The sequence below is a fragment of the Saccopteryx leptura genome, chromosome 2, assembly GCF_036850995.1.
Source record: "Saccopteryx leptura isolate mSacLep1 chromosome 2, mSacLep1_pri_phased_curated, whole genome shotgun sequence".
Lineage (NCBI taxonomy): Eukaryota > Metazoa > Chordata > Mammalia > Chiroptera > Emballonuridae > Saccopteryx > Saccopteryx leptura.
In genome coordinates this window covers 44,621,473-44,646,988 of record NC_089504.1, presented here as the reverse complement: position 1 = coordinate 44,646,988, position 25,516 = coordinate 44,621,473, and the positions used below count along the sequence as shown (strand labels likewise).

The 25,516-nt window shown below is 39.3% G+C and overlaps 1 protein-coding gene and 1 long non-coding RNA gene across 6 annotated transcripts in view; one reads left to right on the top strand and one right to left on the bottom strand.

Moving 5' to 3' along the window:
• LOC136394581 (uncharacterized) overlaps positions 1 to 7,824 on the top strand; it is a 33,997-nt gene extending 26,173 nt beyond the window's left edge. The window contains exons 3-4 of the long non-coding RNA XR_010749207.1: positions 114 to 149; positions 7,151 to 7,824. This is a non-coding gene — a long non-coding RNA (uncharacterized lncRNA). The remainder of the gene's footprint in view (positions 1 to 113; positions 150 to 7,150) is intronic.
• Positions 1 to 25,516, bottom strand: part of FRMD3 (FERM domain containing 3) — a 345,965-nt gene that overhangs the window by 5,860 nt on the left and 314,589 nt on the right. The window contains exon 1 of one of the 5 annotated variants that reach the window (XM_066367923.1): positions 13,599 to 13,872. The exons of the other annotated variants lie outside the window; for them this stretch is intronic. Coding sequence (XP_066224020.1) covers positions 13,599 to 13,725 — 127 coding nt within the window. The 5' untranslated portion in view covers positions 13,726 to 13,872. Of the gene's footprint in view, positions 1 to 13,598; positions 13,873 to 25,516 lie in introns of those variants that run through there. 5 annotated transcript variants of the gene reach the window in all.

Sequence of the window (25,516 nt, the reverse complement as noted above, 5' to 3'; positions counted from 1 at the left end):
GCCTGTCGGCAAACATTTAGATTGCTTCACAATTGTAAAACAATAAAATGCTATAAGAGACACTTTACATATAAATCTCCTCCCCCCCCCCCCCCCCCGCTCTTGTTTTCTAGTTCTTGTTCTCCAAAGGAAACCTGCTTTGTCAGAAGGTATGAATACTATTTCCTAAAGTTTTTTGGAAGAGAGGTGTCTCAACTCCTCATTTTACAGTGGGAAATCTGGTTATTGACTATCAGCCTAATGCCAGCTCTCCTAATTTTGAGCCTTGGGCACTAATTGGGAAATAAAAGCAGGATCAAAGACATGTTCTCCAGGATGGTTCTTTAGTAACAAATTTGTAACCATATGTATTAGGTAATTATAAACTAGCTTTTAATGAATACATTGAAGAGGAATTTTTCCTGCTCTTCACCAGGCTTGGGAAGCAACTTCATACCTCCACTTACTGCTGAGTACAGAACCCAGTCCTAACTGTCTAGTAAGCCTGGCCAGAGAATACAGGCAACCACAGAGCCCTTCCTCTAGCTGCAGTTGGATAGAACCAAGGCCAGCAGTCCTATGCAACTGTTCTCATCCAGTGACCCACATCCTCAATCCATGACCTCAGAGCTTGAACTGTTGCCTCACCCCAAAATAAGAGACTCTAATAGCAGATGCTATCTACCCAAGGACTTTACCAGCAGACACCTCTGGAAACCCAAACTGAGCTGACTGGTGAAGAACTCCATGCCAAAGTGAATCTGCAAAGTCTGGAAAAGAAGATCATGAACTCAAATATGCAGATAGCAACATAAGGAATTAAGGATCATGAAGAATTAGGTAAATATGATATCACCAAAAGAAATCAATAAAGCAGTAGTACCTGACCCTAAAGAAATGGAGATCTATGACCTTTTAGACAAATAATTCAGAATAATTCTCATAAAGAAGTTTAGGAAACTACAAGAACACAAAGACAGGCAGCTAAACAAAATTAGGAAAACAACGAGAAGAATTCAGTAGTAATCACCAAAAGCATACTTAACCATCCAGAAGAAGCAGCAACCTGAAAGATAGGATGTTTGAAATTATCCAGTCTGAGAAGCAAAAAGTAACAGGACACTATCATGAAAACATAAAGTAGTGTAAAACTCACTGGTAATGATAAAAATATTGTCAAAGTAGATTCTGTAATATGGTAATGGTGGTGTGTTATTTATTTACAAATATAGTTTAAAAGTTAAAAAGCAAATGTGACAATAACCATAACTACAATAATCGGTTATTAGATACACAGTATAAGAAATGGTAAATCAATAACCTAAACAACAGAGGGGTGAAGTAAAAATGAAAGTATAGGAAATGTATTGAAGTTGCTATTAACATAAAATATTATAATTTCAAGATATTTATGTAGGCCTCTTGGTAACCACAAGAGAAAAACCTGTGACAGGCATGCAAAGAAACATGATAAAGAAGTCAAAGCATACTGATACAACAAGACATCAACACACTGAAGAAAAAGAAAAAAAGACAGCAGGATAAGAAATAAGGAACAATGGAACCACAAAACAGCCTCAAAACAGTTAACCAATTACAATAGTAAGCCCTTATTTATCAATAATTACTTTAAATGTAAACAGATTAAATTCTCTAATCAAAAGACACAGAATAAATAAAATGGCTGAATGAATTAAAAAATAAGATCCAATAATATGTTGTCTACAAGAGACTCACTTTACTCTAAAAGACCCAGAGAGAGAAGGGATGGAAAAAGATATTTCAAGCAAATGGCAACCAAAACACAGGGGTAGGTAGAACTGTATCAGACAAAGTAAACATTAAGCTAAAATCAGTAAAAAAAAAAAGATAAAGGTCATTATATAATTATAAAGGGGTTCATACATCAAGAAGATATAATAATTATAGATATTTATGTGCAACTGTGTCAAAACTGTTAGGACTCATTAACATAGTACAGGCTTGTCAGATGATGCTGAAATTTTCCTCTAGCCAGGTACATACACACAGGGGAGTTCACCTTAATGAGTCCTCCAGCTTATTAATAGTAATGAAAGAAATTACTGCATATGAATGTATAAAATCTATTTTTTCTTTATCAAGGGAAAAATAAATTTATATGCCCAACATCAGAGCACCTAAATACATAAAGCAAAAATTAACAGTTACAAGGAGAAATAAACAATAATAATTATTACTAAGAGATTTCAGTACTCCATTCTCAACATTGGACAGATCATCTCCAGAAAATAAGGAAGCAGTGAATTTGAACAATACTGTAGACCAAATGGCCCTAAAAGACATTTACAGAACATTTTATCTGACAACAGCAGAATACACATTCTTCTTCAGTGCACATGGAGCATCTAGGACAGTTTATATGTTCGGCCACAAAAATATTCTTAGAAAATTCAAGAAGATTGAAATCAATAGCAAGAGGAAAACTGGAACATTCACAAATACATAGATATTAAAAACCACTCTCCTGTAGAACCAGTGAATCAAAGAAGAAATTAAAGGATAAGTAAAAAGTATATTGAGACAAATGAAATTGGAAACACACCATACCAAAACTTACAGGATGTAGCAAAAGCAGTTCCAAGAGGAAAGTAAGTAGTAATAAACACCTACTGTAAGAAGCAAGATCCCAAATATATAACCTAACTGTGCCTCGTGGAAGTAGAAAAAGATGCCCAAAGGGAGCAAAAGGAAGGAAATACTAAAAACAAGAGAAGAAATAAATAGTTGACAGGAAAACAGAAAATATTAACCAAACTGAGCATTGGTTCTCTGAAAAATAAATACATCTTTTTTTAGACTAACCAAGGAAAAAGGAAAATCAAGTAAACAAAATTATAAATGAAAAAGGAAACATTACAAGTCAAATACAAAGAATCATAAGAGCCAACTATGAATAACTATGTACCAACAAACAGGACAACCTAGAAAATATGGAAACTTCTTATTCAACCTACCAAGATTGAATCAGGAAGAAATAGAAAATCTGAATAGACCAATTACTAGTAAGGCAATTGAGTCAGTAAATTCTCCAATGAAGAGAAGTCCTGATATCAGGTTGCTTCACTGATGAATTTTACCAAAAATTTCAAGAAGAATTAATATTAAACCTTCCCAAACTCTCCCAAAAGAACAAGGAAGGGGGAACACTCCCAAATTTATTTTATGAGGCCAACATTACCTTGATAACAGAGCCAAAAAAAAAAAAAAAAACTAGCAGAAAAGAAAACTACAGACCAATATCTCTAATAAAATAAATGCAAACATTATCAATTTAGAAAACCAAAGTCAACAGCACATTAAAATGATCATTCACTATGATCAAGTGTGATTTATACCTGCAATGCAAGGATGGTTCAGTGTACACAAATCAATGTCATACATCACATTAATAAAATGAAAGAAAAAATATGTGATCAAATTAGGCATAGAAATAATGTACCTTAGCATAATGAAGGCCATCTATGATAAGCTCACAGCTACCATCATACTCAATGGTGAAAGGTTGAAAACTTTTCCTCTAAGGTTGAGAACAAGACAGAGTGCCTGCTGTCACCACTACTACTCAACATAGTACTGAAAGTACTTGCCAGAGTAATCAGGCAAGAAAAAGAAAAAAAAGGCATGAAATGGGAAAGGACAGTAAAATTTTCTCTATTTGCAGATGACATAATTTTATATACAGGCATACCTAATTTTATTGTGCTTTGCTTTTTTGTGTTTCGTAGATAGTGCATTTTCATCAACATTGAGGCAAGAGCCTCCACCAGCAAAAAGATTACAACTTGCTAAAGGTTCAGATGACAGTAAGCATTTTTAGCAATAAAATATTTTTTAATTAAGATATGTACATTTTTAAGATATAATTCTGTTGATTACTATAGGCAGAGTGCAGAATGCATTCCTAGCAGCTGTGGCTGATGCAATGCTGTGAGAACACTTCAGCACCTGAAACCCTCCTAGGCACACCCAGGAGGGAGCTCGCCCACTGTAAGGAAGTAACTCAGCACCAACCAGACAGCTCCCTGACCTTCTCAGCCATTGGCTGTGAAGGACATGCTGTAACGCCCTATAGGATGAACCTGTGTATATAAGCTAGCTTACTTCCTGAATAAATCGGATCTGCATCACTGAACCTGGTCTCTGGAGTCGGGTGTCTGTGTCTCAGTTGTCCTCACCTTGGTGGGCCTTGTCCAAAGTATACTTAATAGACTGTAGTATAGTGTAAATGTAACCTTTATATGCACTAGGAAACCAAAAAGTTCATTTGACCCTCTTTATTGTGATACTTGCTTTATTATGATGGTCTAGAACAAAACCTGCAGTCTCTCTGAGGTATGCCTGTATAGAAAATTCTATAGATTCCACCAAAAGACTTTAGATCTAATCAACAAATTGAGTACAGTTGTAGGATACAAAATTAACATACAAAAATTGGTAGTATTTCTATACTCTTAACAGTAAATTATCTGAAAAGAAAAACAATCCTACTTGCAATAATATCAAAAACAGTAAAATATTCAGAAATTAAACTGAACCAAGGAGGTGAAAGATCTCTACTCTGAAAACTACAAGACATTAATGAAAGAAACCGAAGACACATAAATGTAAAGGTATCCTGTGTTCATGGGTCAGAAGAATTAACATTGTTAAAATGTCAGTACTACCAAAAGCCATCTATAGAGTCAATGTAATCCCTATCAAAATTTCAATGGCATTTCTATAGAAATAGAAAAAATGATCCTAAAATTTATATGGATACACAAAAGACACCGAGCAGCCAAAGAAATCTCGAGAAAGGTAAACTCAGTGGAAGTCATCACACGTCCCGATTTCAAACTATATTATCAAGCTCTAGTAATCAATAATATGATACTGGCATAAAAACAGACAAATAGATCAATGGAACAGAACAGAGAGCCCAGAAATAAACAGAAACATTTACAATGAACTGATATTTGACAAGGGAGCCAGGAATACTAAATGGAGAAAAGACATTCTCTTCAATAAATAGTACTGAGAAATTTGAATGTTCACATTTAACAGAATAAAACTAGACCCCAATCTTACACCACTTAAAAAGACTATCTTGAAATGGATTAAACAGGTAAATATAAGAGCCTAAACCATGAAACTCCTAGAAGAAAACATAAAAAAAAGCTTCTTGACATGGGTCTTGCAGTGATTTGCTGGATATGACACACAAAGCACAAGCAACAAAATACAAAATTAACAAGCGGTATTATATCAAACTAAAAAGCGTCTTCAAAGCCAAAGAAACAAAGTGAAAAGACAAACTACAGAATGGGAACAATTATTTGCAAACCATATATCTGATAAGGGGTTAATATCCAAAATATATAGAGAACTATATTATTAATCCAATTTTTTAAAAAAAATGCAAAAGACCTGAGCCACATAGATGTCCTGCTGTTCCTCAAACATTCTAGCCATGCCCCCACCAAAGGGCCTTTGCACTTGCTGTTCCTCCTGCTCAGAGCACTCTAGCTGCAGAGAGGTTCATACTTTTCTCCCCCTTTGCAGGTCTTTAAACAAACATCACCTCCTCAGTGAGGCCTTCCTAGCCACACCATGTAAAATTTCAGTCCCTATCCCCAGCACTCTTTCTTCCCCAACCTCATTTTTTTTTTTTTGAAAAGTCCAAGATACAAGGGCAAAAAATAGAGCACTAGCAAAAGGTAAAGCCAATAGCTTCTGGAGAAGACAATTACAGTAACTAATCCAGGGTCACCAAGACCAGTGCCTCCATCTGCTAGCCAGTTGCCTAATGTGTATAAATGTGGACCAGGTATGGGACTATAGGGAATGGTGGTGAGTGGGGGAAAATTGACCATGTTGAGCTCCACCTGGAAGTTTTAAAGTTCAGATTTTAAGAGATATCCAGTCAATACAAAATGTCCCTGTGGGTCTTTTTAGGCATACAGGCTGCTAATCTATAGGTGCTGCTATAATAAAATCAGCTTTGGATTCCTGATGTTTCAAGTTTCAGTACTTTGATCTCAATAACAGAAGTTATCACTTTTCTGAAAAGGAGGAGATAGGTGAGGAAATAAATGCTTTTTTTTCCTCTCAGATTTTCCAACCATTAGTGTTAGATGTACTAGCAGGCGTCCCCACACTATGGCCCAGAGGCTGCATGCAGCCCCCTGAGGCCATTTTTCCGGCCCCCTGCCGCACTTCCGGAAGGGGCACCTCTTTCATTGGTGGTCAATGAGAGGAGCACTGTATGTGGTGGCCCTCCAACGGTCTGAGGGACAGTGAACTGGCCCCCTGTGTAAAAAGTTTGGGGACCCCTGTGCTAGAGTATCATATCACCGCCCCCTCATCTCTGTGCTCAAACTATAAGGCATCTGGGAGAGGAGACCAGACAAAGGTTAGATAACCTTGGGTTTAAATCCAAGCTCTGCCACTTATTTTGAGACTTTAGTAATTAAGTAACTTTTCATTAAAATCACTTAATATTCTTGGAGCTCAGTTTACTTAACTACTACACAAGAGCAACACCTACTTCATAAGGTTTCAAGGAGGGTTACATGAAATTATGGAGGCCTAAGTGATATTTACAGGGGAAAAAATGCTATAGAAATGAGGTGTTGCTAGCTTACCAAAAACATCAGGCTATCTTTGCTCTATTATCAAGCAATATCATTTTATCAACAAGTAGCTTGGTTTTCTAACAAGTCCACTCTTATGGAGTATAAGGAAAATTATACTTGGTTATTCATATTTTCTTAATTTTATTTACATGATAGATGCCCAAAGTTTCCTACACACCTTTTCTGGTGAATTCTAACAAAAACATCCAAGGATATCAGAAACACAAAATTAATAAGATTATCTAAACCGCTCCATTAAATTTATTATACTTTAATCGCGTTGAGAAGCCTCTTGAATATATTCACAAAACTCAAAAGCTGAAAGGTTTTTTTAAGGACTGAAATGACAGTGATTTAGGAAGAGGAAATTGCTTTCAATTATACAGCCCAATTAAAATTAGATAATAGCTATAAAGTTTCTGACACAAAGGAAATGTTCAATAAATGTTAACTAGTATAATTAAAGTTTAGTATAGTGATAAAACTGTTTTTATACCATTGTTTTCATTCTTCAGTTTGAAGAAATGCTTTATAAAGTGAAATAGAATCAAAAGCTGGAAAAGACGGCCCATTGAGGACGGGTGGGCAGTGTGCCTGCCATGTCCAGTCAAGCGGTATGCTTCCCACCAGCACCATTCACGCGCCCCCGGGGTGGTGGCCCTCCCTCAACACTCTGCACACCACAACACAAGCCACCCAGCGGGCCGCAGACAGATGCTGTTTCTGAAAAAGTTCTTCTCATTGCTGAAGGCATAATATCGGGACTATTTTAGTATACAGTAGAAGTAGTGGCAGGTAAAAATGGAATAAGCATTGCTCATACTTACATTCAGAATTCCGCCCCTCCATTAACTCTGAGCATGTTTGTGACAAAAATCAAAATACTACAGCTGAGATTACCAGCAGCTTGTGTGTATACGAAACAGCCAAAGAAACCAGCTAATAGCCCTTACCTGGTTTGCGTGTGTGCCAAATCTTCATGAATAAAGCAATACAATATTGGGTGTCACCAGAACAAACACGTCAAAATGAAGATAATAGTAACTCTTAAAGCACTTTAGGAACAATATGGCAACACCAAAAGAGAACGGATTAGCTGTCATTTGCATGTATCCACACTAACCTCCTTAACAAAGACTTTGGGAGTTTGGGTTACTTTGGGTAAGTTTTCCTGGCGATGCCTTTCCTATTTGGAATAAGCCATTGCTGTTGCTTCATTTGTCTGGAACCAAACTGTCTCATTTTTTAGGAGACACTCCCTCAGCTTTTTTTTATTTTTTATATTTATTTTGCAAGACAAAAAAGCCTCCTCTAAAGGAAAAATACATGTCATTCCAAGAATTAATTTGGCTCCATCTCAAACAGGGTTGCCGTTTCAATTGAGACGTAGACAATTTCCTGTAAAACTTGCCTTTGCTATGACCATCAATAAGTCTCAGGGCCAAACGCTTAAGCGTGTTGGCATTTTTTTACCTGAGCCTGCATTTGGACACGGTCAACTTTATATTGCCTGTTCAAGAGTTCGTGAAAGAACGGACGTAAAATTAAAAATAATTGATGATCCTCTGCAAGGTGAGCTTAAAAATGATGGAAAGATCTACACAAGAAATGTTGTGTACAAAGAGATCTTTGACATGTGAATTAACATTTTATTATTTAAGTCACCTTTATTTATTGAGCTAGCAGTGGCTCTTAAGAAATGTACCGCCAGTGGTTTCCTTCATTGCACTCTACTTTAAGCAATTAAGCAAGTAGAAGGGGGAAACCCCGTGGGGCACTAAGCAAAGGGGCGTCCTCGCCGCCTTCCCTGGGTAATTCAGTTTGAATTAGCAGACACCTTTGCACAAATCATTTTAATTACAATTTATAATATCTAGAACAGCGGTCATTTTGTATGACCGCCGGGCTTTCTAGTAATTAAATATTCTCACCAAAAAAGAAAAAAAAAAGATAAATAGGAGGTATGTGGAGTGATGGATATGTTAATTAACCAGTTGGGGGAAATCCTTTTACAATGTAAATGTGTATCAAATCATTAGGACATACACTTTATATATATTACAATTTTATTTGTCAGTTATACCTCAATAAAGCTGAATTTCTTTTTTGAAAAGTACGAACTCTAAAGTTAACTTTCTGTATTTGAATCCCAACCTTGTACTAATTGTCATATGATGTTGCACAACTTAATCATTCTGTTCCAGTTTCCTCATATATAAAATGGGAAAAGCTCCTGAACATATCGCATGGGGATATTATATGAAGCGGAATACACGAGTTAAGGCATATTGGTAGCCTTATTCCTAGTAGCATATTAAAATGTCTGAGAGGTAACCACTATTGCCTTATTTGCCTTAATATTTCCCAAATTTATTAGACCAAAGAACTTTGAATATGACTTAGTTTTGGAAACACATATTACTGAATTTGACCCACCTCAACTCAGAACCTTCCAATCAACTCTAGGCTCGCCATGCAGACAACCGTAGGCACATCAAACTCAGTATGTCAAAAATCAAACACAGTATCTCTCATCCAAACCTTTTTCTCTTCTACCACTTACCACAACCAGTCTCCTACACTGGCAATCTGAGGAGTGTCCAAGACTTCTCACTCACTGCTAACATCTAATCTGTCACCAACTTCTACACACTCTGCCACCATATTCATTTTTAAAGCTGTCCCTCCCTGCCTCTCCATTCCTCCATTCTTATCACTGGTTTCCCTGATCTCAGTCTGGCTCCCTCTTAATTGTTGCCAGAACAATCATTCTGAAATGCCTAATTAGTTGTGTGAATCCCCTTCTTAAAAGGTTGGTTGTTCATACCTTTCAGGGGAAAGATTAAACTCTGTAGCACAAAATGCACTTTCTATCCCAATACATTTCCACCTACCCAGCTATTTACAGGTGCCCAAATGTGTCATGCTGTCGCATGCCTCTCTGCCTTTGCACACTGTTGCCTCTTCCCGGAATGCCCTTCAGCACCCAGATGGCTCCTACTCATTCTTTAAGAGCCTATGTGCCACCTCCTCTGGGATACCTCTCCCGTCCCTACTACTAGTCTGATACAGATGCTTCTTAAATGGTGTTTCCCATGGTTCACTCTTTATCCATTTCCCTGCCAAATGATTTGTCTAAGCCAGTCATGGTGATTCCAGCATTTTGGTGGTGCCTGGTTTAGAAATGGGAATGTGAGCCAACTCTGAAAATGAACAGAAGCGAAGAGTTGTTGATGGGAATGGTTGCCTACTTCTAAGAAGAACATCCTGGAAAGGTACAACAATGTCAAGAGAAAGAGTCTGCATCTGAAAGAGACACCAGGAATTCTGGCAGCCGCCCTACGATGCTGACAGCAAATGGTCTGAGGGGAGTTCTGGCCAACTGAGAAGGGCAGTGCGGAGAGATGAAATGAACCTTGGGTTCTCAGCTCTGGAATTCTTCCTGACACGGGACTTGTTGTCTTGGATAATAAATCACCTTATTTAAACCAGTGTTTGTTAGAGTTCTCTATTACTTGTTGCTAATGTCACTCTAATTGATGCAGCTGTCATACCATCTTGTGAATCTCTCTGTCATCACAATCAATCATCACACCAAAGTCAAAAAAATGAAAAAAAAACCTTACTATATTTCAGTGTTATCCTGGTGGCACTCATAATGCAATATGATAAAGATAAAAAGTAAGGAGTGTAAATATTGGAAATGAAGGCACAAAACTATTTCCAGGTGATGCTATTATCTAACAAGAAAGACAAAAATTCAAATAAGGAGCTAGAAGAATTAATTAGAATTCAGTAACATATTCAAATGCAATATCGATGTAGCAAAGCAGTGGTTTACTACATATCAGCAAAGACAATATAAAAATGATAATAGAAAATCCCATTCAAAATAGCTAAATGCACAAATTGCAATGGCCACGTAATATCCAGAAATATCTATAACAGTAAATATGCAAAACTTGCCTAAGGACAGTGTTAAAACATAGCTGAGCAACATAAAGGAAAATCTGAAGAAGAAAAAATCTTCCTGAACAAGAGGACTTACTGTTTTGAAGATGCAACTCTCCTCTAACAGAACTAAAATCCACTGCAATTCTAATACAAACTCAATGTGTTTTCAAAAATGACAAATACAAAAGTCCACATGAAAAATTAATAAATTGGGGGTTAAAAAGAAAAGATTGGTGAGGGGGGAACTTGACCTACCTGCTATTAAAACTATACTATTAAGTTACAATAGTAATGGAGCATGATTACTAACATACACAATCCATAGCATACCTTTGAATAGAATGATAACTTTGAGAAAAAGTGGTAACCAATTGGAGGGGAATAAAAACATATCCTTAGTTCATGTCATACATACTTAATTCCAAAGAAGTTAATTAAAGAGAAAGAAATATTAGATCAAACTGCTATATGAAATTGCCATTTTTGTAGGTTAAAAGCCGTTGAGTATCAGCAATTTCACAAAGTTCAAGCTCATGCATCAATTATAAAGAAGACATAGGACACATTTTTATAATTTTGGCATACGGAAAACTGACAAAAAAGAAATAAAACTTATTTTATTTCTTTGACTGTTTTTATAAAAAGATTCCACATTTAAGTGATACCATGAAGTACTTGTTTTTCTGTCTGGCTTATTTCACTTAACATAATGCCAATGTCCATCCATGTTGTTACAAAAACTGACAAAAAAGAAATAAAGGTCCTGGCCGATTGGCTCAGTGGTAGAGCGTTGGCCCAGAGCATGGATGTCCCAGGTTTGATTTTTGACCAGGGCACACAGGAGAAGCACCCATATGCTTCTCTACCCTTCCCCCTCTCCTTTCTCTCTATCTCTCTCTTCCCCACCCATAGCCAAGGCTCCACTGGAGCAGAGTTGGCCCGGGCACTGAGGATGGCACCATGGCCTCCACCTCAAGCACTAGAATGGCTCAGGTTGCAATGGAGCAATGCCCCAGATGGGCAGAACATTGCCTCCTGGTGGGCGTGCCGGCTGGATCCCAGTAGGACGCATGCAAGAGTCTGTTTCTCTGCCTCCCCAATTCTCACTTCAGAAAAATACAAAAAAAAAAAAAAGAAATAAAAATTACGCAGTCTGCGCATGCAGAAGTTGAGTATATGAAAAGTGTCTGTGTCAAAGGGTTAGTATTTAAAAATAGTTGAAAACTGAGAACCAATTAGGAGGGAAAAAAGTATTTATAAAAGGAAAAACAGGCCCTGGCCAGTTGCTCAGTGGTAGAGTGTCAGCCTGGTGTGTGGGATCTCCCAGGTTTGATTCCCAGTCAAGGCACACAGGAGAAGTGACCATCTGCTTCTTTACCCCTACCCCACCTTCTTCCCCTCGTACAGCCATGGCTCTATTGGTTCCAGCAAGTTGGCCTTGGTGCTGAAGATGGCTCCATGGCCTCTGCCTCAGGCACTAAAAAAATAGCTTGGTTGCTGAGCAATGGAGCAACAGCCAGATTAGCAGAGCGTTGCCCCCTAGTGGGACGCTTGCAGGACGGATCCCTGTCAGGGTGTATGCGGGAGTCTGTCAGTCTGCCTCCCCTCCCTCCGCTCACTAAAATAAAATAAAAAATAAAAATAAAAGGCAATGCATTAACATGATTATGAAAGAACCCCCACAATCTATAAGTAAAAGACAAAAACACAACAGAAATGTGCAAAGTAAACAAATAAGCAATACCCAGGAGAAATGCTAATGAACTATTATCTTTTGCAAAGATGCTCACCTTCGTGTAAGTTAAAACAATAAAATCACATTAGAGTTAGTAATTATAAGGGGGGGGGATAGATATTTTCATACCTTGTTAGTGTTAGTCTTTTAGAGGATGATTTGCCCATTTCATCAAAAAATGTATATCCTTCAACCCAACCATTACACTTTGAAGAATCTATCATAGAGAAATGCCTGCATATGCACATTCATTGCAGCACTGATGGTTATAGCCAATAAATAGGAAATACCAATTTCCAACAATAATTTGGTGATTAAATTGTGACTCCACACTACACAATATTATTCAACCATTTTTTAAAAAGAATGCAGATATATTGATATGGAAAGTCCTTCAAGTCATATGATATGAAGTAAAAAAAAAGAATTATAAAATAATATAAACCAAACCCATTCATGTAAAAAAAAATCCTATATCCTACATGTTAATATAGATAGATTGGCTATTGGGAATATTAAGGTCAAGGAAAACATTCTATATATTATATTTGTACTTTTAAAAATTTTTACAGGAATACCTCTTCTATTACCTATGTCATTATACAATTAATTTTATTTCAATTCACTTTGAAGTTGGTTCCATACATATACATGAGGTATGGCCAATTCCAGATACTTCCCAGGATTTATTTTAATTAGTTGAAAATCATATAGATGTGTGTGTGTGTGTGTGTGTGTGTGTGTGTGTCTGCCATAAGCTCTGGTTTTTAGAATTTCTATTTTAATTCCTATTTCCCCCATAGACCACAAAATAATACACAAAATATATTTTCAATGAAAAAGAAACTGGAAGAACAGTTCAATTCCAGTTCTTTAACTGATAATTGCATTTCAGTAAAGCTCTGCTTTGAACATCAAGGAGGGGTTCTGCCTTATCCAGGCAAGCACACTTGAAGATTTTACACCACTACTGCCACCTTCTTAACCCAGCTGCTGTCTACAGTGTAGTTTATTAGCCTGTATGACTTCATACCATTTTCACTTAATAAGAGAGTCAGGACCCCCATTTCAGGCCCTCCAATTTTCCCTTCTTGCTGGTTTACTCTCCTTCCTGCCTGTCTCTATTTTTCTCCCTCCCACTTGCCCATCCTTATCACAAACCTCTGACACTAGGTTCACCCTGGGCTTCTCGCCCAGCTGCCAGCGGCCAGCAGGAAGCTGGAAGCCCACACCCTTCTCCAGTCGCAGAACGGCAGCCCAGGGCAGGCACCTACCCGTGTTTCTAGCTGTGATCTTGGAGCCGTGTCTCAGCAGACGGACAAACACATCACTGCTGCAGTGGTTCACCATTTGCAAGCGGAGGCCCCTCCGAGTCTGGATCTTGACCAAGCATTTGGCCATGCTGGTTCCTACTCTCTCAGTCTCCTCTGCCTGTCACAGCCCAGGGCAGCTACCACCAGCCATAGTGGCTTTGACCTTTCACTAACTGTCCATTCTGTTTTAAATGACCTAGGCATGGCCCACTGAATGAGTCAAATGTCAGCTCGTAATGCGGCCAACAGAAATAACTCAGGAGGGATCAGCATGAAATGGAAGGAGGGAGGGGGGAGCTATTTTTAACTCTCCACTCACTCCTCTAACAAACAATAAAATATTATGCATCATCCTTACCCCAGCCTTTTCTAAACTATCTAAATCCAAGAATCCCACCCAAATGACTTACAGCACCCTAAGAATGGAACACCCCAGAAGATAAAATGACACTAGGCAGCTCCACAAAGGGGAAACAACCACCTTGCTTTCATTAAAAAATATTTATGGAGGCTTTATTATGTTATAGAGCAGTGCTGTCCAATGAAAATAAAATGCAAGCACTGTTCAGAGGGGTTGGGGTAGGCGGGGGCTGGCAAAGGGGAGCAGTGGGGACAGAGGAGATGGCTCGGGGCGATGAGTGCACGATGCAGTGTGCAGATGATGTTTCATTGAGGTGCACACTTGGAACCTGTACTCCAATAACTTCAATTACAAATGCAAGTTACATTTTAAAAAGTATTTTAAAAGTAAAAGAAATACATTCATTTTAGTTATGTTTTATTAGAAGCCAAGATATCCAAAATAGTCTCATTTCTCTATGTAGAAATATAATAATTAATAATAAGGTAGTTTAGATTTGGGGAGGTTCTAAGTGCATTTACATGCTATGGCATATACCAGTTCAGACTGGCCACATTTCACATGCTCAGTAGCCACATGGGGCAGCCATATTGGACAGCACAGCTCCAGACAAAGTGCTGAGCTCATAGCAAAGTCCCTGTCCTCACACTGATGCTCCTACCCTCTTCATTTTATAGAAAAGGAAACAACAATGCCTGAGAGTAACTGACTGGCCAAATTCACAAAGTTAACATGCAGCGAAGCCATGATTTGAGCCTAGGCACCCAAATAACATTGGATGACTGAAAAAAATGTCCAGAATGAGAGCTGGTAGGCTCTCATCTCTAACCAAAGTGTTTTTAATGCAGAACCGAAACGTTACATCTAACTCTCAGCACTTTGGAAGTCCTACACCTGTATATCTGAGGCATAAAGTGTGCTTGCATCCCATTGTAAGTGCTCAGGGAGCAAACTGGTTTCAACTTTTTAGGATATGCTTTATTTGAAACAGTTTCAACTGGTTAATATCTGTGCCCCACATACAATCTTTGTTCTAGTTCTTTACTGGTACAATTTTTTTCACTCTCATTTTTAGAAGAAAAAAAATTTCTCACACAATTTCATCATGAATGCATGTACTTTTCTACCTTAAATAGCTACTGCAGCCAAAGATAATTTTCTAATAAAAATCTTCTTTTTCTTTGCTGACAAAATAAAGCATCACATTCAGGGCAGTCAGCTAAAACTCTTCAATGCTATATTTCACTATGGGAATATAAATTAATTTAGCGTGTCTGGAAGGATGTTTGGAAAAATATATTGAGTTTTATAAGTGTGATATATTTTGACCAAGAAATTTCACTTTTAGGAATTTATCCTAAGGAAATAATTAGAAACACTGACAAAAATTTTTGGACAAATGTGTTCATCAGAGTATTATCTATTATAGCCAAAAAATGTCTATCTAAATTTCCAGTGGAAAAATAATTAAATACATGTGATAGAATATTTTACATTTATTAAAATTTATGTTTAAGAGTATAATGAATGGGGGAAAAGTTTGCAATATCTTGATAAGTAAAAAAAATCAGTTTAGATAAGCAATAAGACCTCAACTATGTATATAAAATTGTACATTACAGACGAGACTATAAACCTGGAAAGATATGCACTGTGAGCTGTGGTCCCTAAGGGGACCTCACAAACGGGCTCCCACTCTCCTCACAGATTGTCAGTTCCAGAAACAGTATGGCCATTCCTACCTTCACGGGGTTCAGTCGATTTCCAAACCTGAAACTTGAAAGAAAAATACCCCCCAAAATTCACAAAATCTTCAACCCTTTGCAATTCCTCTTGTGATCTAATTTTGAACAGAAGCCTTATATAAAACATATACTACACAGAGGTAGTGCCCTGGGCTCACACCTAGTAGGCCTTCCCTTACGAATTCCCACAGTGGCTCTTGAAGAAAATCTTTAGGATGCTAAAGAACAAATCAGAAAATCCTTATTCTAGAGCAGGGGTAGTCAACCTTTTTATACCTACCGCCCACTTTTGTATCTCTGTTAGTAGTAAAATTTTCTAACCGCCCACCGGTTCCACAGTAATGGTGATTGATAAAGTAGGGAAGTAACTTTACTTTATAAAATTTATAAAGCAGACTTACAGCAAGTTAACGTATATAATAATAATTACTTACCAAGTACTTTATGTCGGGTTTTCGCTAAGTTTGGCAGAATAAATCTTTATAAAACAACTTACTATAGTTAAATCTATCTTTTTATTTATACTTTGGTTGCTCCGCTACCGCCCACCATGAAAGCTGGAACGCCCACTAGTGGGCGGTGGGGACCAGGTTGACTACCACTATTCTAGATGAATCAATGATTGGCAATAACACAGATAAAGAATTTCAAAGATTAACACGGGCTTACCCGCACCTCAGTAGGTCTGGGCTCAGACAATGAGAAAATCTCCCTTTGCCTGTTGGGAGGGACTCTAGATAAGTCCCTGTGTTTAGCATTATGTTGAAACAATAGACCATTCTAAACAAACAACAGACCTCCCAAAAACAAACAAACAAACAAAAAAAAAACCACAACCAGAAAACAAGTAAAAAAACCTGAAACAAAACAACCACCATACTTTATTTTCATTCTTTTCCACCAAAAGATTTACTCCTCATTAGGTCTCCAGCTTGAAATCTCACCACAGATTTAACATGTCTCCTTATTTCCTGTTATTAACCACAATTAGCCATAATATTTTGCATTTTGTACATTTTTAATTTTTCCCTCTCTTGAACGGGTTCTCATGCTTTATGGTACTTTCCAGAAATCCTAAGTAGGTTCTCCCACCCTCTTTCTCCTGGGGACCTTCTGATTTTGTTTCGAGAAAGAGAAAACTTAGCAGGATGCGCCATTTCCCTCTGCCTTGCCTCACCCTGCCCAAAGGTGTGGCTACATTTCAAGAAGAGAAAGAAAGGGAGGCACGGATGTGGATCGAAAGCAAAGATCCTGTGAGATACTGCACAGGAAAGATCGTTCTGCCCTGAGGCACTGCACTCAAAGGAACAGTGTCAACAGCACAACATTCAGACGCCCTTGAATACCCTCCCTAGAAGACTCATCTGTTTGGAGACTCAGGAATGCATGTCTGGGCAGTGACAAGAAGCTAAAGAAAGCAGAGAATGTGTGAAGAGGGGAATCAATTTTCCACAATGAGATGCCAGAAACACTGATAAATCAAGCAGAAGGCAAAGAGGAGAAGAAAGTTCAATGAGAAACACTGTACGCAGGCCTGAATTTCATGTCTACTTCTGCGACAAACTTCCTGACACAGACTTGGGGAAAGCAACAAGCTGGCCTCTGCTTTGAGGGTGACTTGGAGCTACTACCACTTGGAGACCTGGAGCAATTATAAAATGGAAATAATACTGCTCTCAGGCTGTTCTATGGGAAGGAGATCATGCGTGTGGACTGCCTAGTGCAGTGTTGGTTCTCACTGGATGACTGGAGCTTACTAAGCCGTTGTACAAAGCAAAGCATGGGCTCTCGGTTCCCGTCCTGGCTGCAGTTTACTGTCTCTGGGCCTCAGTTTCCGAGCCTCTAACATGAGCAAAGCGAAGGCAGGGCTCATTCTTTTTTTTCAAATGCATGTTCATTCCTTCTTCTCCTTTAACTACTCAAGGGAAAGGTAGGGTGGCTTTTAAACAGTCTGGATTCTCTTGGTTCTTTCAACCATCTGTCTCTAACATTTCTAGCTACTTTTCCCCAAATAGTAGGGAAGCAATATTGCTGATTAAGTTTGCCCGATGAGCCCTGTAACCTGGGAGAGTTACACAAGCTTGCTGAAATGCAGTTTTCCGTCTGTATGACAGTAATGATATTGTCTGTGATGTAATTGGATGGCCGATCTGTATGTAGTAAGCACTTAATAAATGCTAGCTATTTTAGTCTATCATGAATATCATGTACCTTGTTAGCTGTTTGGATAACTAACATTTCTCAGTTGTAGTGGATTTGGCCATTAGTTAAAATAGTCAAAGAGATTCGATGAAATTTTAGCTAACCACTACCTCCAATTAGAAAGATATAAGATTATTAGATACATGAAATATTCTTTGCAATAAATTTAGACTCTAAATATCCATTAAGAGTCCTACCTTAGAGAACTTTTAAATATTTTAAATATAATAAGAAAATATAGTGATACAAATATTTTTAAAATATACTTGTGATATGAGTATGTTCTTCGCTATATAGTAAGGAGAAACGGAGGCAGTTACAAACTCTACTAAGCAACAGGACCAGAGGGCCAGGTAGTCAATCATCCATAGGATTCAATTTCCTCATTTGTGAAGTGAGGCAACAGTATCTGTCCTATCCATTTCAAAGAAATGATCATGAGTCTCAAATTTTGATAAACTCCATGAATAAAAACCCTCTGGAAACATTTAGGATGCTTTGGCGTATCGGACACTCTTCCTGTTATTATCCCGCTTATCAGATGAAGCATTCACTGAGTGCTTCCTGCTGTGACATGAGAACCCTGCTAGGTGGGGCCAGGCATCACCATGTAGTGGTGGGAGGAAGGCCAACAAAAACCCTCTGGAGAATTACAGTAGCAGACAGAATAGAACTCAGACAGCGCAGCTGGGCTCTCCTCATCACCACTGTGGGAAAGAGAGCACACTTCGCAGAAACTCTGGCCGCACAGCATGTTAGCATAAGGGCACATCCATCTGTATTCCTGATAGTCCCATACACTGATAAGTGTGGCATCTCTACATAGGCAGCTGGTGTGAGCCATGCCAGCAGGAGAGGGGGCAGAGTCTGGCAGAGGCCTCTCTGTCTGCTCGGGCTGCCTGCAATTATTTCTAAACAGGCAGAAAACCGAGACATAGAACGACAGGGAGGAAGACCATTAACCATTGCTCTCCTCTTGTGTCCCGCCTCCCTGGCTCCTGTCCCTGGTTCTTTTTGTGCTAACCTTTCAATGTCAATATCTGTGAAAATAAATCTTAGGTGGTCGTGGTTGTTATTATTTTAAAGCACCACCTGCACAGTATAGGAAAGTTGAGAACAACCAATAAAGTGGGCGAAGGAGATCCCAACAGTTCCTCAAAGTATAATCTCCCAGAGAAAATTGCTGTTGGCATTTTGTTCTATTTCTACCAAACCTGCAGAAGCTTTAAGTGGGTTGCAAATATACTTAAAATATTTACAAGTTGGTGAGGCCTAGAAAGCCAATAATTGAGTATGAAATTTTTAACACTGCAGTCTAAAATACCCATATGTTGCTCTATATATCCTAAGTGTGATGCTTTGAATGATATACTTAAAAACTGAAATATCGGGTTTTTTAGATCTGACATTCTGAGTGCCCTTTATGAAGATCGAGGAAGCCTGTTTGCCCATATTCTCTGTCTCCCCATCTCCAACACAGTGCCCACCATGGGCCACTGTAGCAGCTGCTCCACGAGGAGTCCAGGTGAGCCAATGGACACACTGGACACCAGTCCTTCATTCACCCAATAAACACTCCCTGAGCACTGTCAGTGTGCTGAGTGCCAGCCCAGACCCCCGGATCACAGCTGAGGGCAAGCCTCATAAGGTCTCAGTCCCATCCCGGAGGGGGATACACATCGGCCACAAGTAAACAGGACAATGATGTGAGTGCAAGGAAGAAAATCAAAGGGTATTATGATCATCAGTAATGTGGCCAGACTGGGGTTTAGGGGTGTAGCTTCAGATGGAGCTGTTGGGGAAAGTCCCTAAAAGGGTGATATTTTACCCTATATCTAAAAAGGAGACGGAAGGATCCAGTTACTCAGAGATACCTTATCATATGCAGAATGCTGACACGTGGTATGGAGGTTTATTTGGAGTCTTCCTTTCTGATTTGGCACCCGAATCAGAGCCCTGTTACTTCAGCTTTACGGTAATAACAGATCACACACTTCTAGAGCATTTATCTACACTCGGCACGGTTCTCTGGCACTTCATACACACTCTCAGGAATGCTGATCTTAATTGTGAGAGTGCCTGTGTCTTTTTCATAGCAAAAAGTAATTTATCTCTTATTATTATGTGTCAATTAATACTCACGACACCCCTATTAACTAGGGTTATTATGTCTACATTTTACAGATGAGGAAACAGAGGCTTAAAAATTAAGAGCTACTGCCTATGAAAAGAAAGGAGTGCCCCTAACGAGAACATCAGGCCCCAAACACACAGTGTCACCCCCCACACACACACCTTAGCCTTTTTCTCTTCAGCTACTGACCCTGTCAATTCCACCTCCTAATTCTCCTCTCCCATCCACTTCCTTAGTCCCAGCCACCTCGCCTACCTATGCACCCCGGTCTGCCTCTTATCCACAGTCATCTCAGTGCAGCTGGACACCAGAGCAAAGTTTTAAACACACAAATCTACTCACTTCTTAAAAGTGTCAGATAGCTTCTTTCAAATACACCCAGTGGGGCTCTTCTTGGACAGGTTAGCTCATAAATTTAGAACTAAAGCCTAGGGAAAGCTTCTCATGGCTACAGAATGTTAACAGATTCCATACACTCCCTGGTCTAGGAAATCTAAAGGTGAAGAAGAAGAAGACACCACTGCTTAAACAGACGTCTCTCTCAGGTCCTGCAATGTAATGCTTGAAACTTCGCTAGAGCTTTAGGAGAACAGCAGTGAGGAAACCTCAGAAGTAAAGTTGGTTGAATGCTTTGTCTTCTATAGGTTTTGTTTTTCTTTCAGTTTTCTGGGAATCCCGATTCTATTAATCAAATCAAAGATAGTTGAAACTGAGTGGGGTGAGGGGCAAGATACACCTAACCCTATGAAAGCCTTAGAAACAGCAAGAGATGCTCTTATTTATAAGGAAATGTGTCTATTTCCAAATCGAGGTTCTCTATCTCCAAATCTCTTCTGCCAACCAAGGCAGTCAAAAGGATCCTCAGAATCTGAGAGTCATAAGGCCTACTCATAGTGCTAAGAACCTGTTCATGGTTCCTTGTATTTTCCTGACTCTCCACCTCTATTACAAATAGGAAAAAAGCACATCATCCCAAGCAGCCATCTTTCAGTAAGAAATAAAAGTTTAAAACATGTTTGTGCCCTGGCCGTTTGGCTCAGTGGTAGAGCGATGGCCTGGTGTGCAGGAGTCCTGGGTTCGATTCCCAGCCAGGGCACACAGGAGAAGTGCCCATCTGCTTCTCCACCCCTCCCCTCTCCTTCTTCTCTGTCTCTCTCTTCCCCTCCCGCAGCCAAGGCTCCATTGAAGCAAAGTTGGCCCGGGCGCTGAGGATGGCTACATGGCCTCTGCCTCAGGCGCTAGAATGGCTCTGGTCGCAACAGAGCAATGCCCCAGATGGGCAGAGCATCGCCCCCTGGTGGGCGTGCCGGGTGGATCCCAGTCGGGCACATGCGGGAGTCTGTCTGACTGCCTCCCCATTTCCAACTTCAGAAAAATACAAAAAAAAAATATGTTTGTGACTCCAGATAAATGTTTCTGTTGAGTCACTGCCATTTTTATTTTTCAGAATGAATGTAGCCCCTTACCCCACCCTCAAATAATTTACTACAGGATTTCTGCACAAAATGTTTAAAATGATCATAATCTGCCCCAATGCAGTAATGTTTAAATATTTAAACAAATAATATTAAAACCCCACTAGTTATTTTTACACTATCTAATAAGTCTAATGCATTACAAATAGGCATTATACCTATTTTGAGTTCTTAATGGAAGCAAATTAGAATTCTGAATTTTGTGTTTTACCATAACCAAGACTGCCAAAAAGCCCCATTTAACTTTAGGGCTTAAAGTCAGAACCAGAAATGTTGGCTAGAATGGCTCCCCTTCCCTTCAATCTTCCATCCTTTATTAAACAGGTACCAGGTGCTATTCTGAGAGGGGGTACCCAGTTAGACCGGACATGTAAACTAATGGTTAGAAAAAGTTGTAAAAATTGAACACAAAGAGCAGCATGTCCCAGGAAACAGACAGCAGATTGGTGGTTACCAGGGGCTGGAGGGTGAGGAAAATGGGGTGATGTTGATGAAAGGGTACAAATTTCCAGTTATAAGAGTTAACAAATTCTGGGGAATCTCACCGACAGCATGATGATTACAGCTAATAATAACATTATATGTTTGAATGTCGCTAAGACAGTAGATATTACATGTTCTCACAGAAATAGTAATAATGGGATATGATGGAAGTGTTAGTTAATGCTATGGTGGTAATCATTTTTGCAATATATAAATGTATCATATCAACTTGTCTTCTACCTCAAACTTACTCAGTGTTATATATGTCAATTATATCTCAACAAAGCAGAAAAAAGAGAACCAAATGCAAAAGTGAAAGAGAACTATAAGAACTGTCTCCTTGAGCCAGGAAATGTGTCATAGGGGCGGAGCCACTTGACAAATCAAAACAGACATACCTGGTGGGGCCAAGGGAAATTGAAAGAGCGGCCCATGCACAGGACCCAACCAGCCTGTGAAGAGGATCAGCGTGGCTGTGCCATGCCAGAGGGGGGCTGCATTCAGAGATGGATGAGAAGGCCAGCAGGATGGAAGGAGGGAAATAAGGAGAGGTGGGCAGGGACCAAATTGTCAGGAGCCATGAACCCCTTTCAGGGTTAGACTCTCCCCCACAGTCATTGGGGAGGTTCTGTAGACTACTTCAAACAGGGCGAGAGCTGTAGCGGGAGTTTAGAGAATAGCCCACAGAGAATGGGACCATACTCTGTGTGGAGGCTAGCAGAAGAGAAACAGAGAGGAGGTCCAGGTCACCCATGCCCGTGATAACCCTGCACCTAGAATCTTGATCTCCTCATTCTAAGTTCAATGGTCTCTCCACTTTGCTGCCTTGTCTCTCTCCAAACACCAGTGAAGAACAAGCTTTACTGTTTCTCTAATCATGAGAAATTTGAAATATTAAGTAATGGGCTTCTCCCTCCACCCATGCTCAGAAAATTCCTGGTGGCTTTTTCTTGATCCTCAGCCCAGAGACCAAACGTAACCCACCCAACAATAAAGCAATGACCATATATACTTGCTCATTAATTTCACAAACCTATTATTCCAAGACAGAAAAACCTTCCCACCTGGACAAAAGAATCCATAGTCTGAGTAAAAGATCTGGAAGGGCCAGAGGAGAGAAGCGGGTGAGATCAGGGTCCTCAGCCTCTAAGAAGCAACAAACTTGCCCTGACAGCACCGAGGAGCCTCACGGGAGTCATTACCCAACAGACCACCCATAGACTGTACAGCAACAGAACTCCCCAACCCTCTCTGATTGTCCACCCTTACTCACTGACCCAAGGAGCTCTTAAAACCCTATGAATAAAGACAGGACCTGAATACCTGGTTTCCTCACTGTAGGTGTGTTAGTACCTTGAAGAGCCTCCAGTAGCTGCCCATAGATGAACCACCTGAAAATCTCCCAGAGAGGTTGCATAGGGAAAAGGAATGTCACGTTTTTATTGCCTTTTTCAGAAACATCCATGAGGAATTCTCTTGGAGTAAAATTTTAACCATCTCACTGACCAAGGTGACCTATAATTCAGATCCTTCCTCCTAAAAAAACAAAGTATTTTTTTCTCTATCTTGGCTGACCCTAGGGGTTAAAAATTCCCAGGCATTACGTGACTCTGACACACCAAGGCAATCTACTGAGAGTGCAGTTTTTCCCAGATGGCAGTGTAGCCATCCAGAAGCGTCCCCACAAGGAGTAATGGGTGATAGCACGGTCCTTGCCTGTCCCATTGGCACAGCCTCTTTCAGCCTGTGTTCAGTATTCTCAGCCAGGAATCTATTTCCTCTGTCTCTGCAGGATGAATTTGTTTCTCCATCACTACTGCTTTATTATTCACTCCCTCCAGGCACAAGTCACCATTACAGATCAACCATTTTTCTCTGTCTAAAGGAAATTAAATCGGCTGCATTAATAAATGGAGCTCTAACTTTCCCCCCATATTTCCCAAGAGTTTTGCAGACGGCTTTAAGAAGCAGGGCATCTGTGTCTCCCTGTGGGGAAAGCCAGGCTCTTCTGGAAACTGTGTGGGTTCCTTGGGTTGCTGCTACATAATCACAGAGCTAGAGGTAGCAGGACCCAAACCTTCTGCCCAGCACACTCGCCAAGGGCCTGTCTCACTTGCATTCTGGTCACATGATTAAAAAGAGAAACATAAATGGCCAATAAATGCAAGAAAAATATCCCCAACGACTCTAAATTTTACCTTTCAAATTATGAAAGTTTCTTTAGAACCGTTATACCCAGTTTTCTTAAGGCTACCATAGGAGACATGAATATATGTAATTTGGTGGGAGGTAGGGAAGATGAGAGATATATCTGTATAGTTATGTGATGGAAAAAATGTATCTCCATTAAAATTAAAATTGTGGAAGAACATTTAATGTCATAGGGAAATGTTCATGCTATATTAATTAGCAAAAAAAAAAGTAGATTACAGAATAGTATCTGTAGAGTAATTTAGTATTTGTTAGAAATATATAAATGGAGTATACACACTCATACCACAGTTTGAACATAGAGACTTGCAGGTACTTTTTACATTTTATTTGTGGTTTCTGTATTTTCCAAATCTACAGTGACTATGGTATAACTTTTTATTTCAGATTTAAACAAAGAAAAGACCAATACATGCTTGGCTTCTGGTAAACCCCAATCCCAAATATAAGGAGAATATTGTCCTTATATGCATTTTTTTATATAAATAAAGGCTGTCCTGGTTGTACTTAGAATTTATACACTCATTCATTCACACACCTACTCACTAATCTGGCAAGTATCAATTGAGCTCCTACTGTGTGTCAGAACATCTCTAAGTGTTGGGGGTAGTAAGGGTGATGATGTAGTCACAATCTTTGCTCTCATTTTCACTAAGGGAGATAGCCAACAAACAGGAGCACACAGAAATAAATTAAAAAGTGTTCAATAGTGCCAAGCGCTCTGACAAAAAATTGATAGCATGAGAGAGAACAAATGGGTAAGTTGGGAGAACTACTCAGAATCGGATACTTAGAGAAGACTTTCTAAGGTGCAGAAATTTGAACTAAGACTTAAAGAAAACAGCCAGCCTTGTAAAGACAGAGGAAAGGCCCTCTCAAATGGATGAAACAGCTTGTGCAAACGCCCTGAGGTGACAATTAGCTTGATATAGGCAAGCAAGAATGGGAAGATCAGTGTGGTAGGAACACAGAGATTCAGGAGGAAAACAGTAGGAAGTAGTCGAAGGGTGGATGGGGGTAAAGCATGCAGAGCCTCATGGGCCAGCATGAGGAGCTTAGACTTTATTATAACCTGATCTGAGTTATAGAAGCAGAGATGCTGTTATCTCCTTAAGGAGACTGCAAAAGTACCCAGGACACAGAGAAAAGCTACTGCAGCTGAGATGCTGCAATGGTAATGATTCTGGGGTATATTCCAAAGGTTGCAGTGAATAGGATTTTGCTGATGGATTTGACAATTTAGTATCTCGTGACCACTGAGAAGTTTA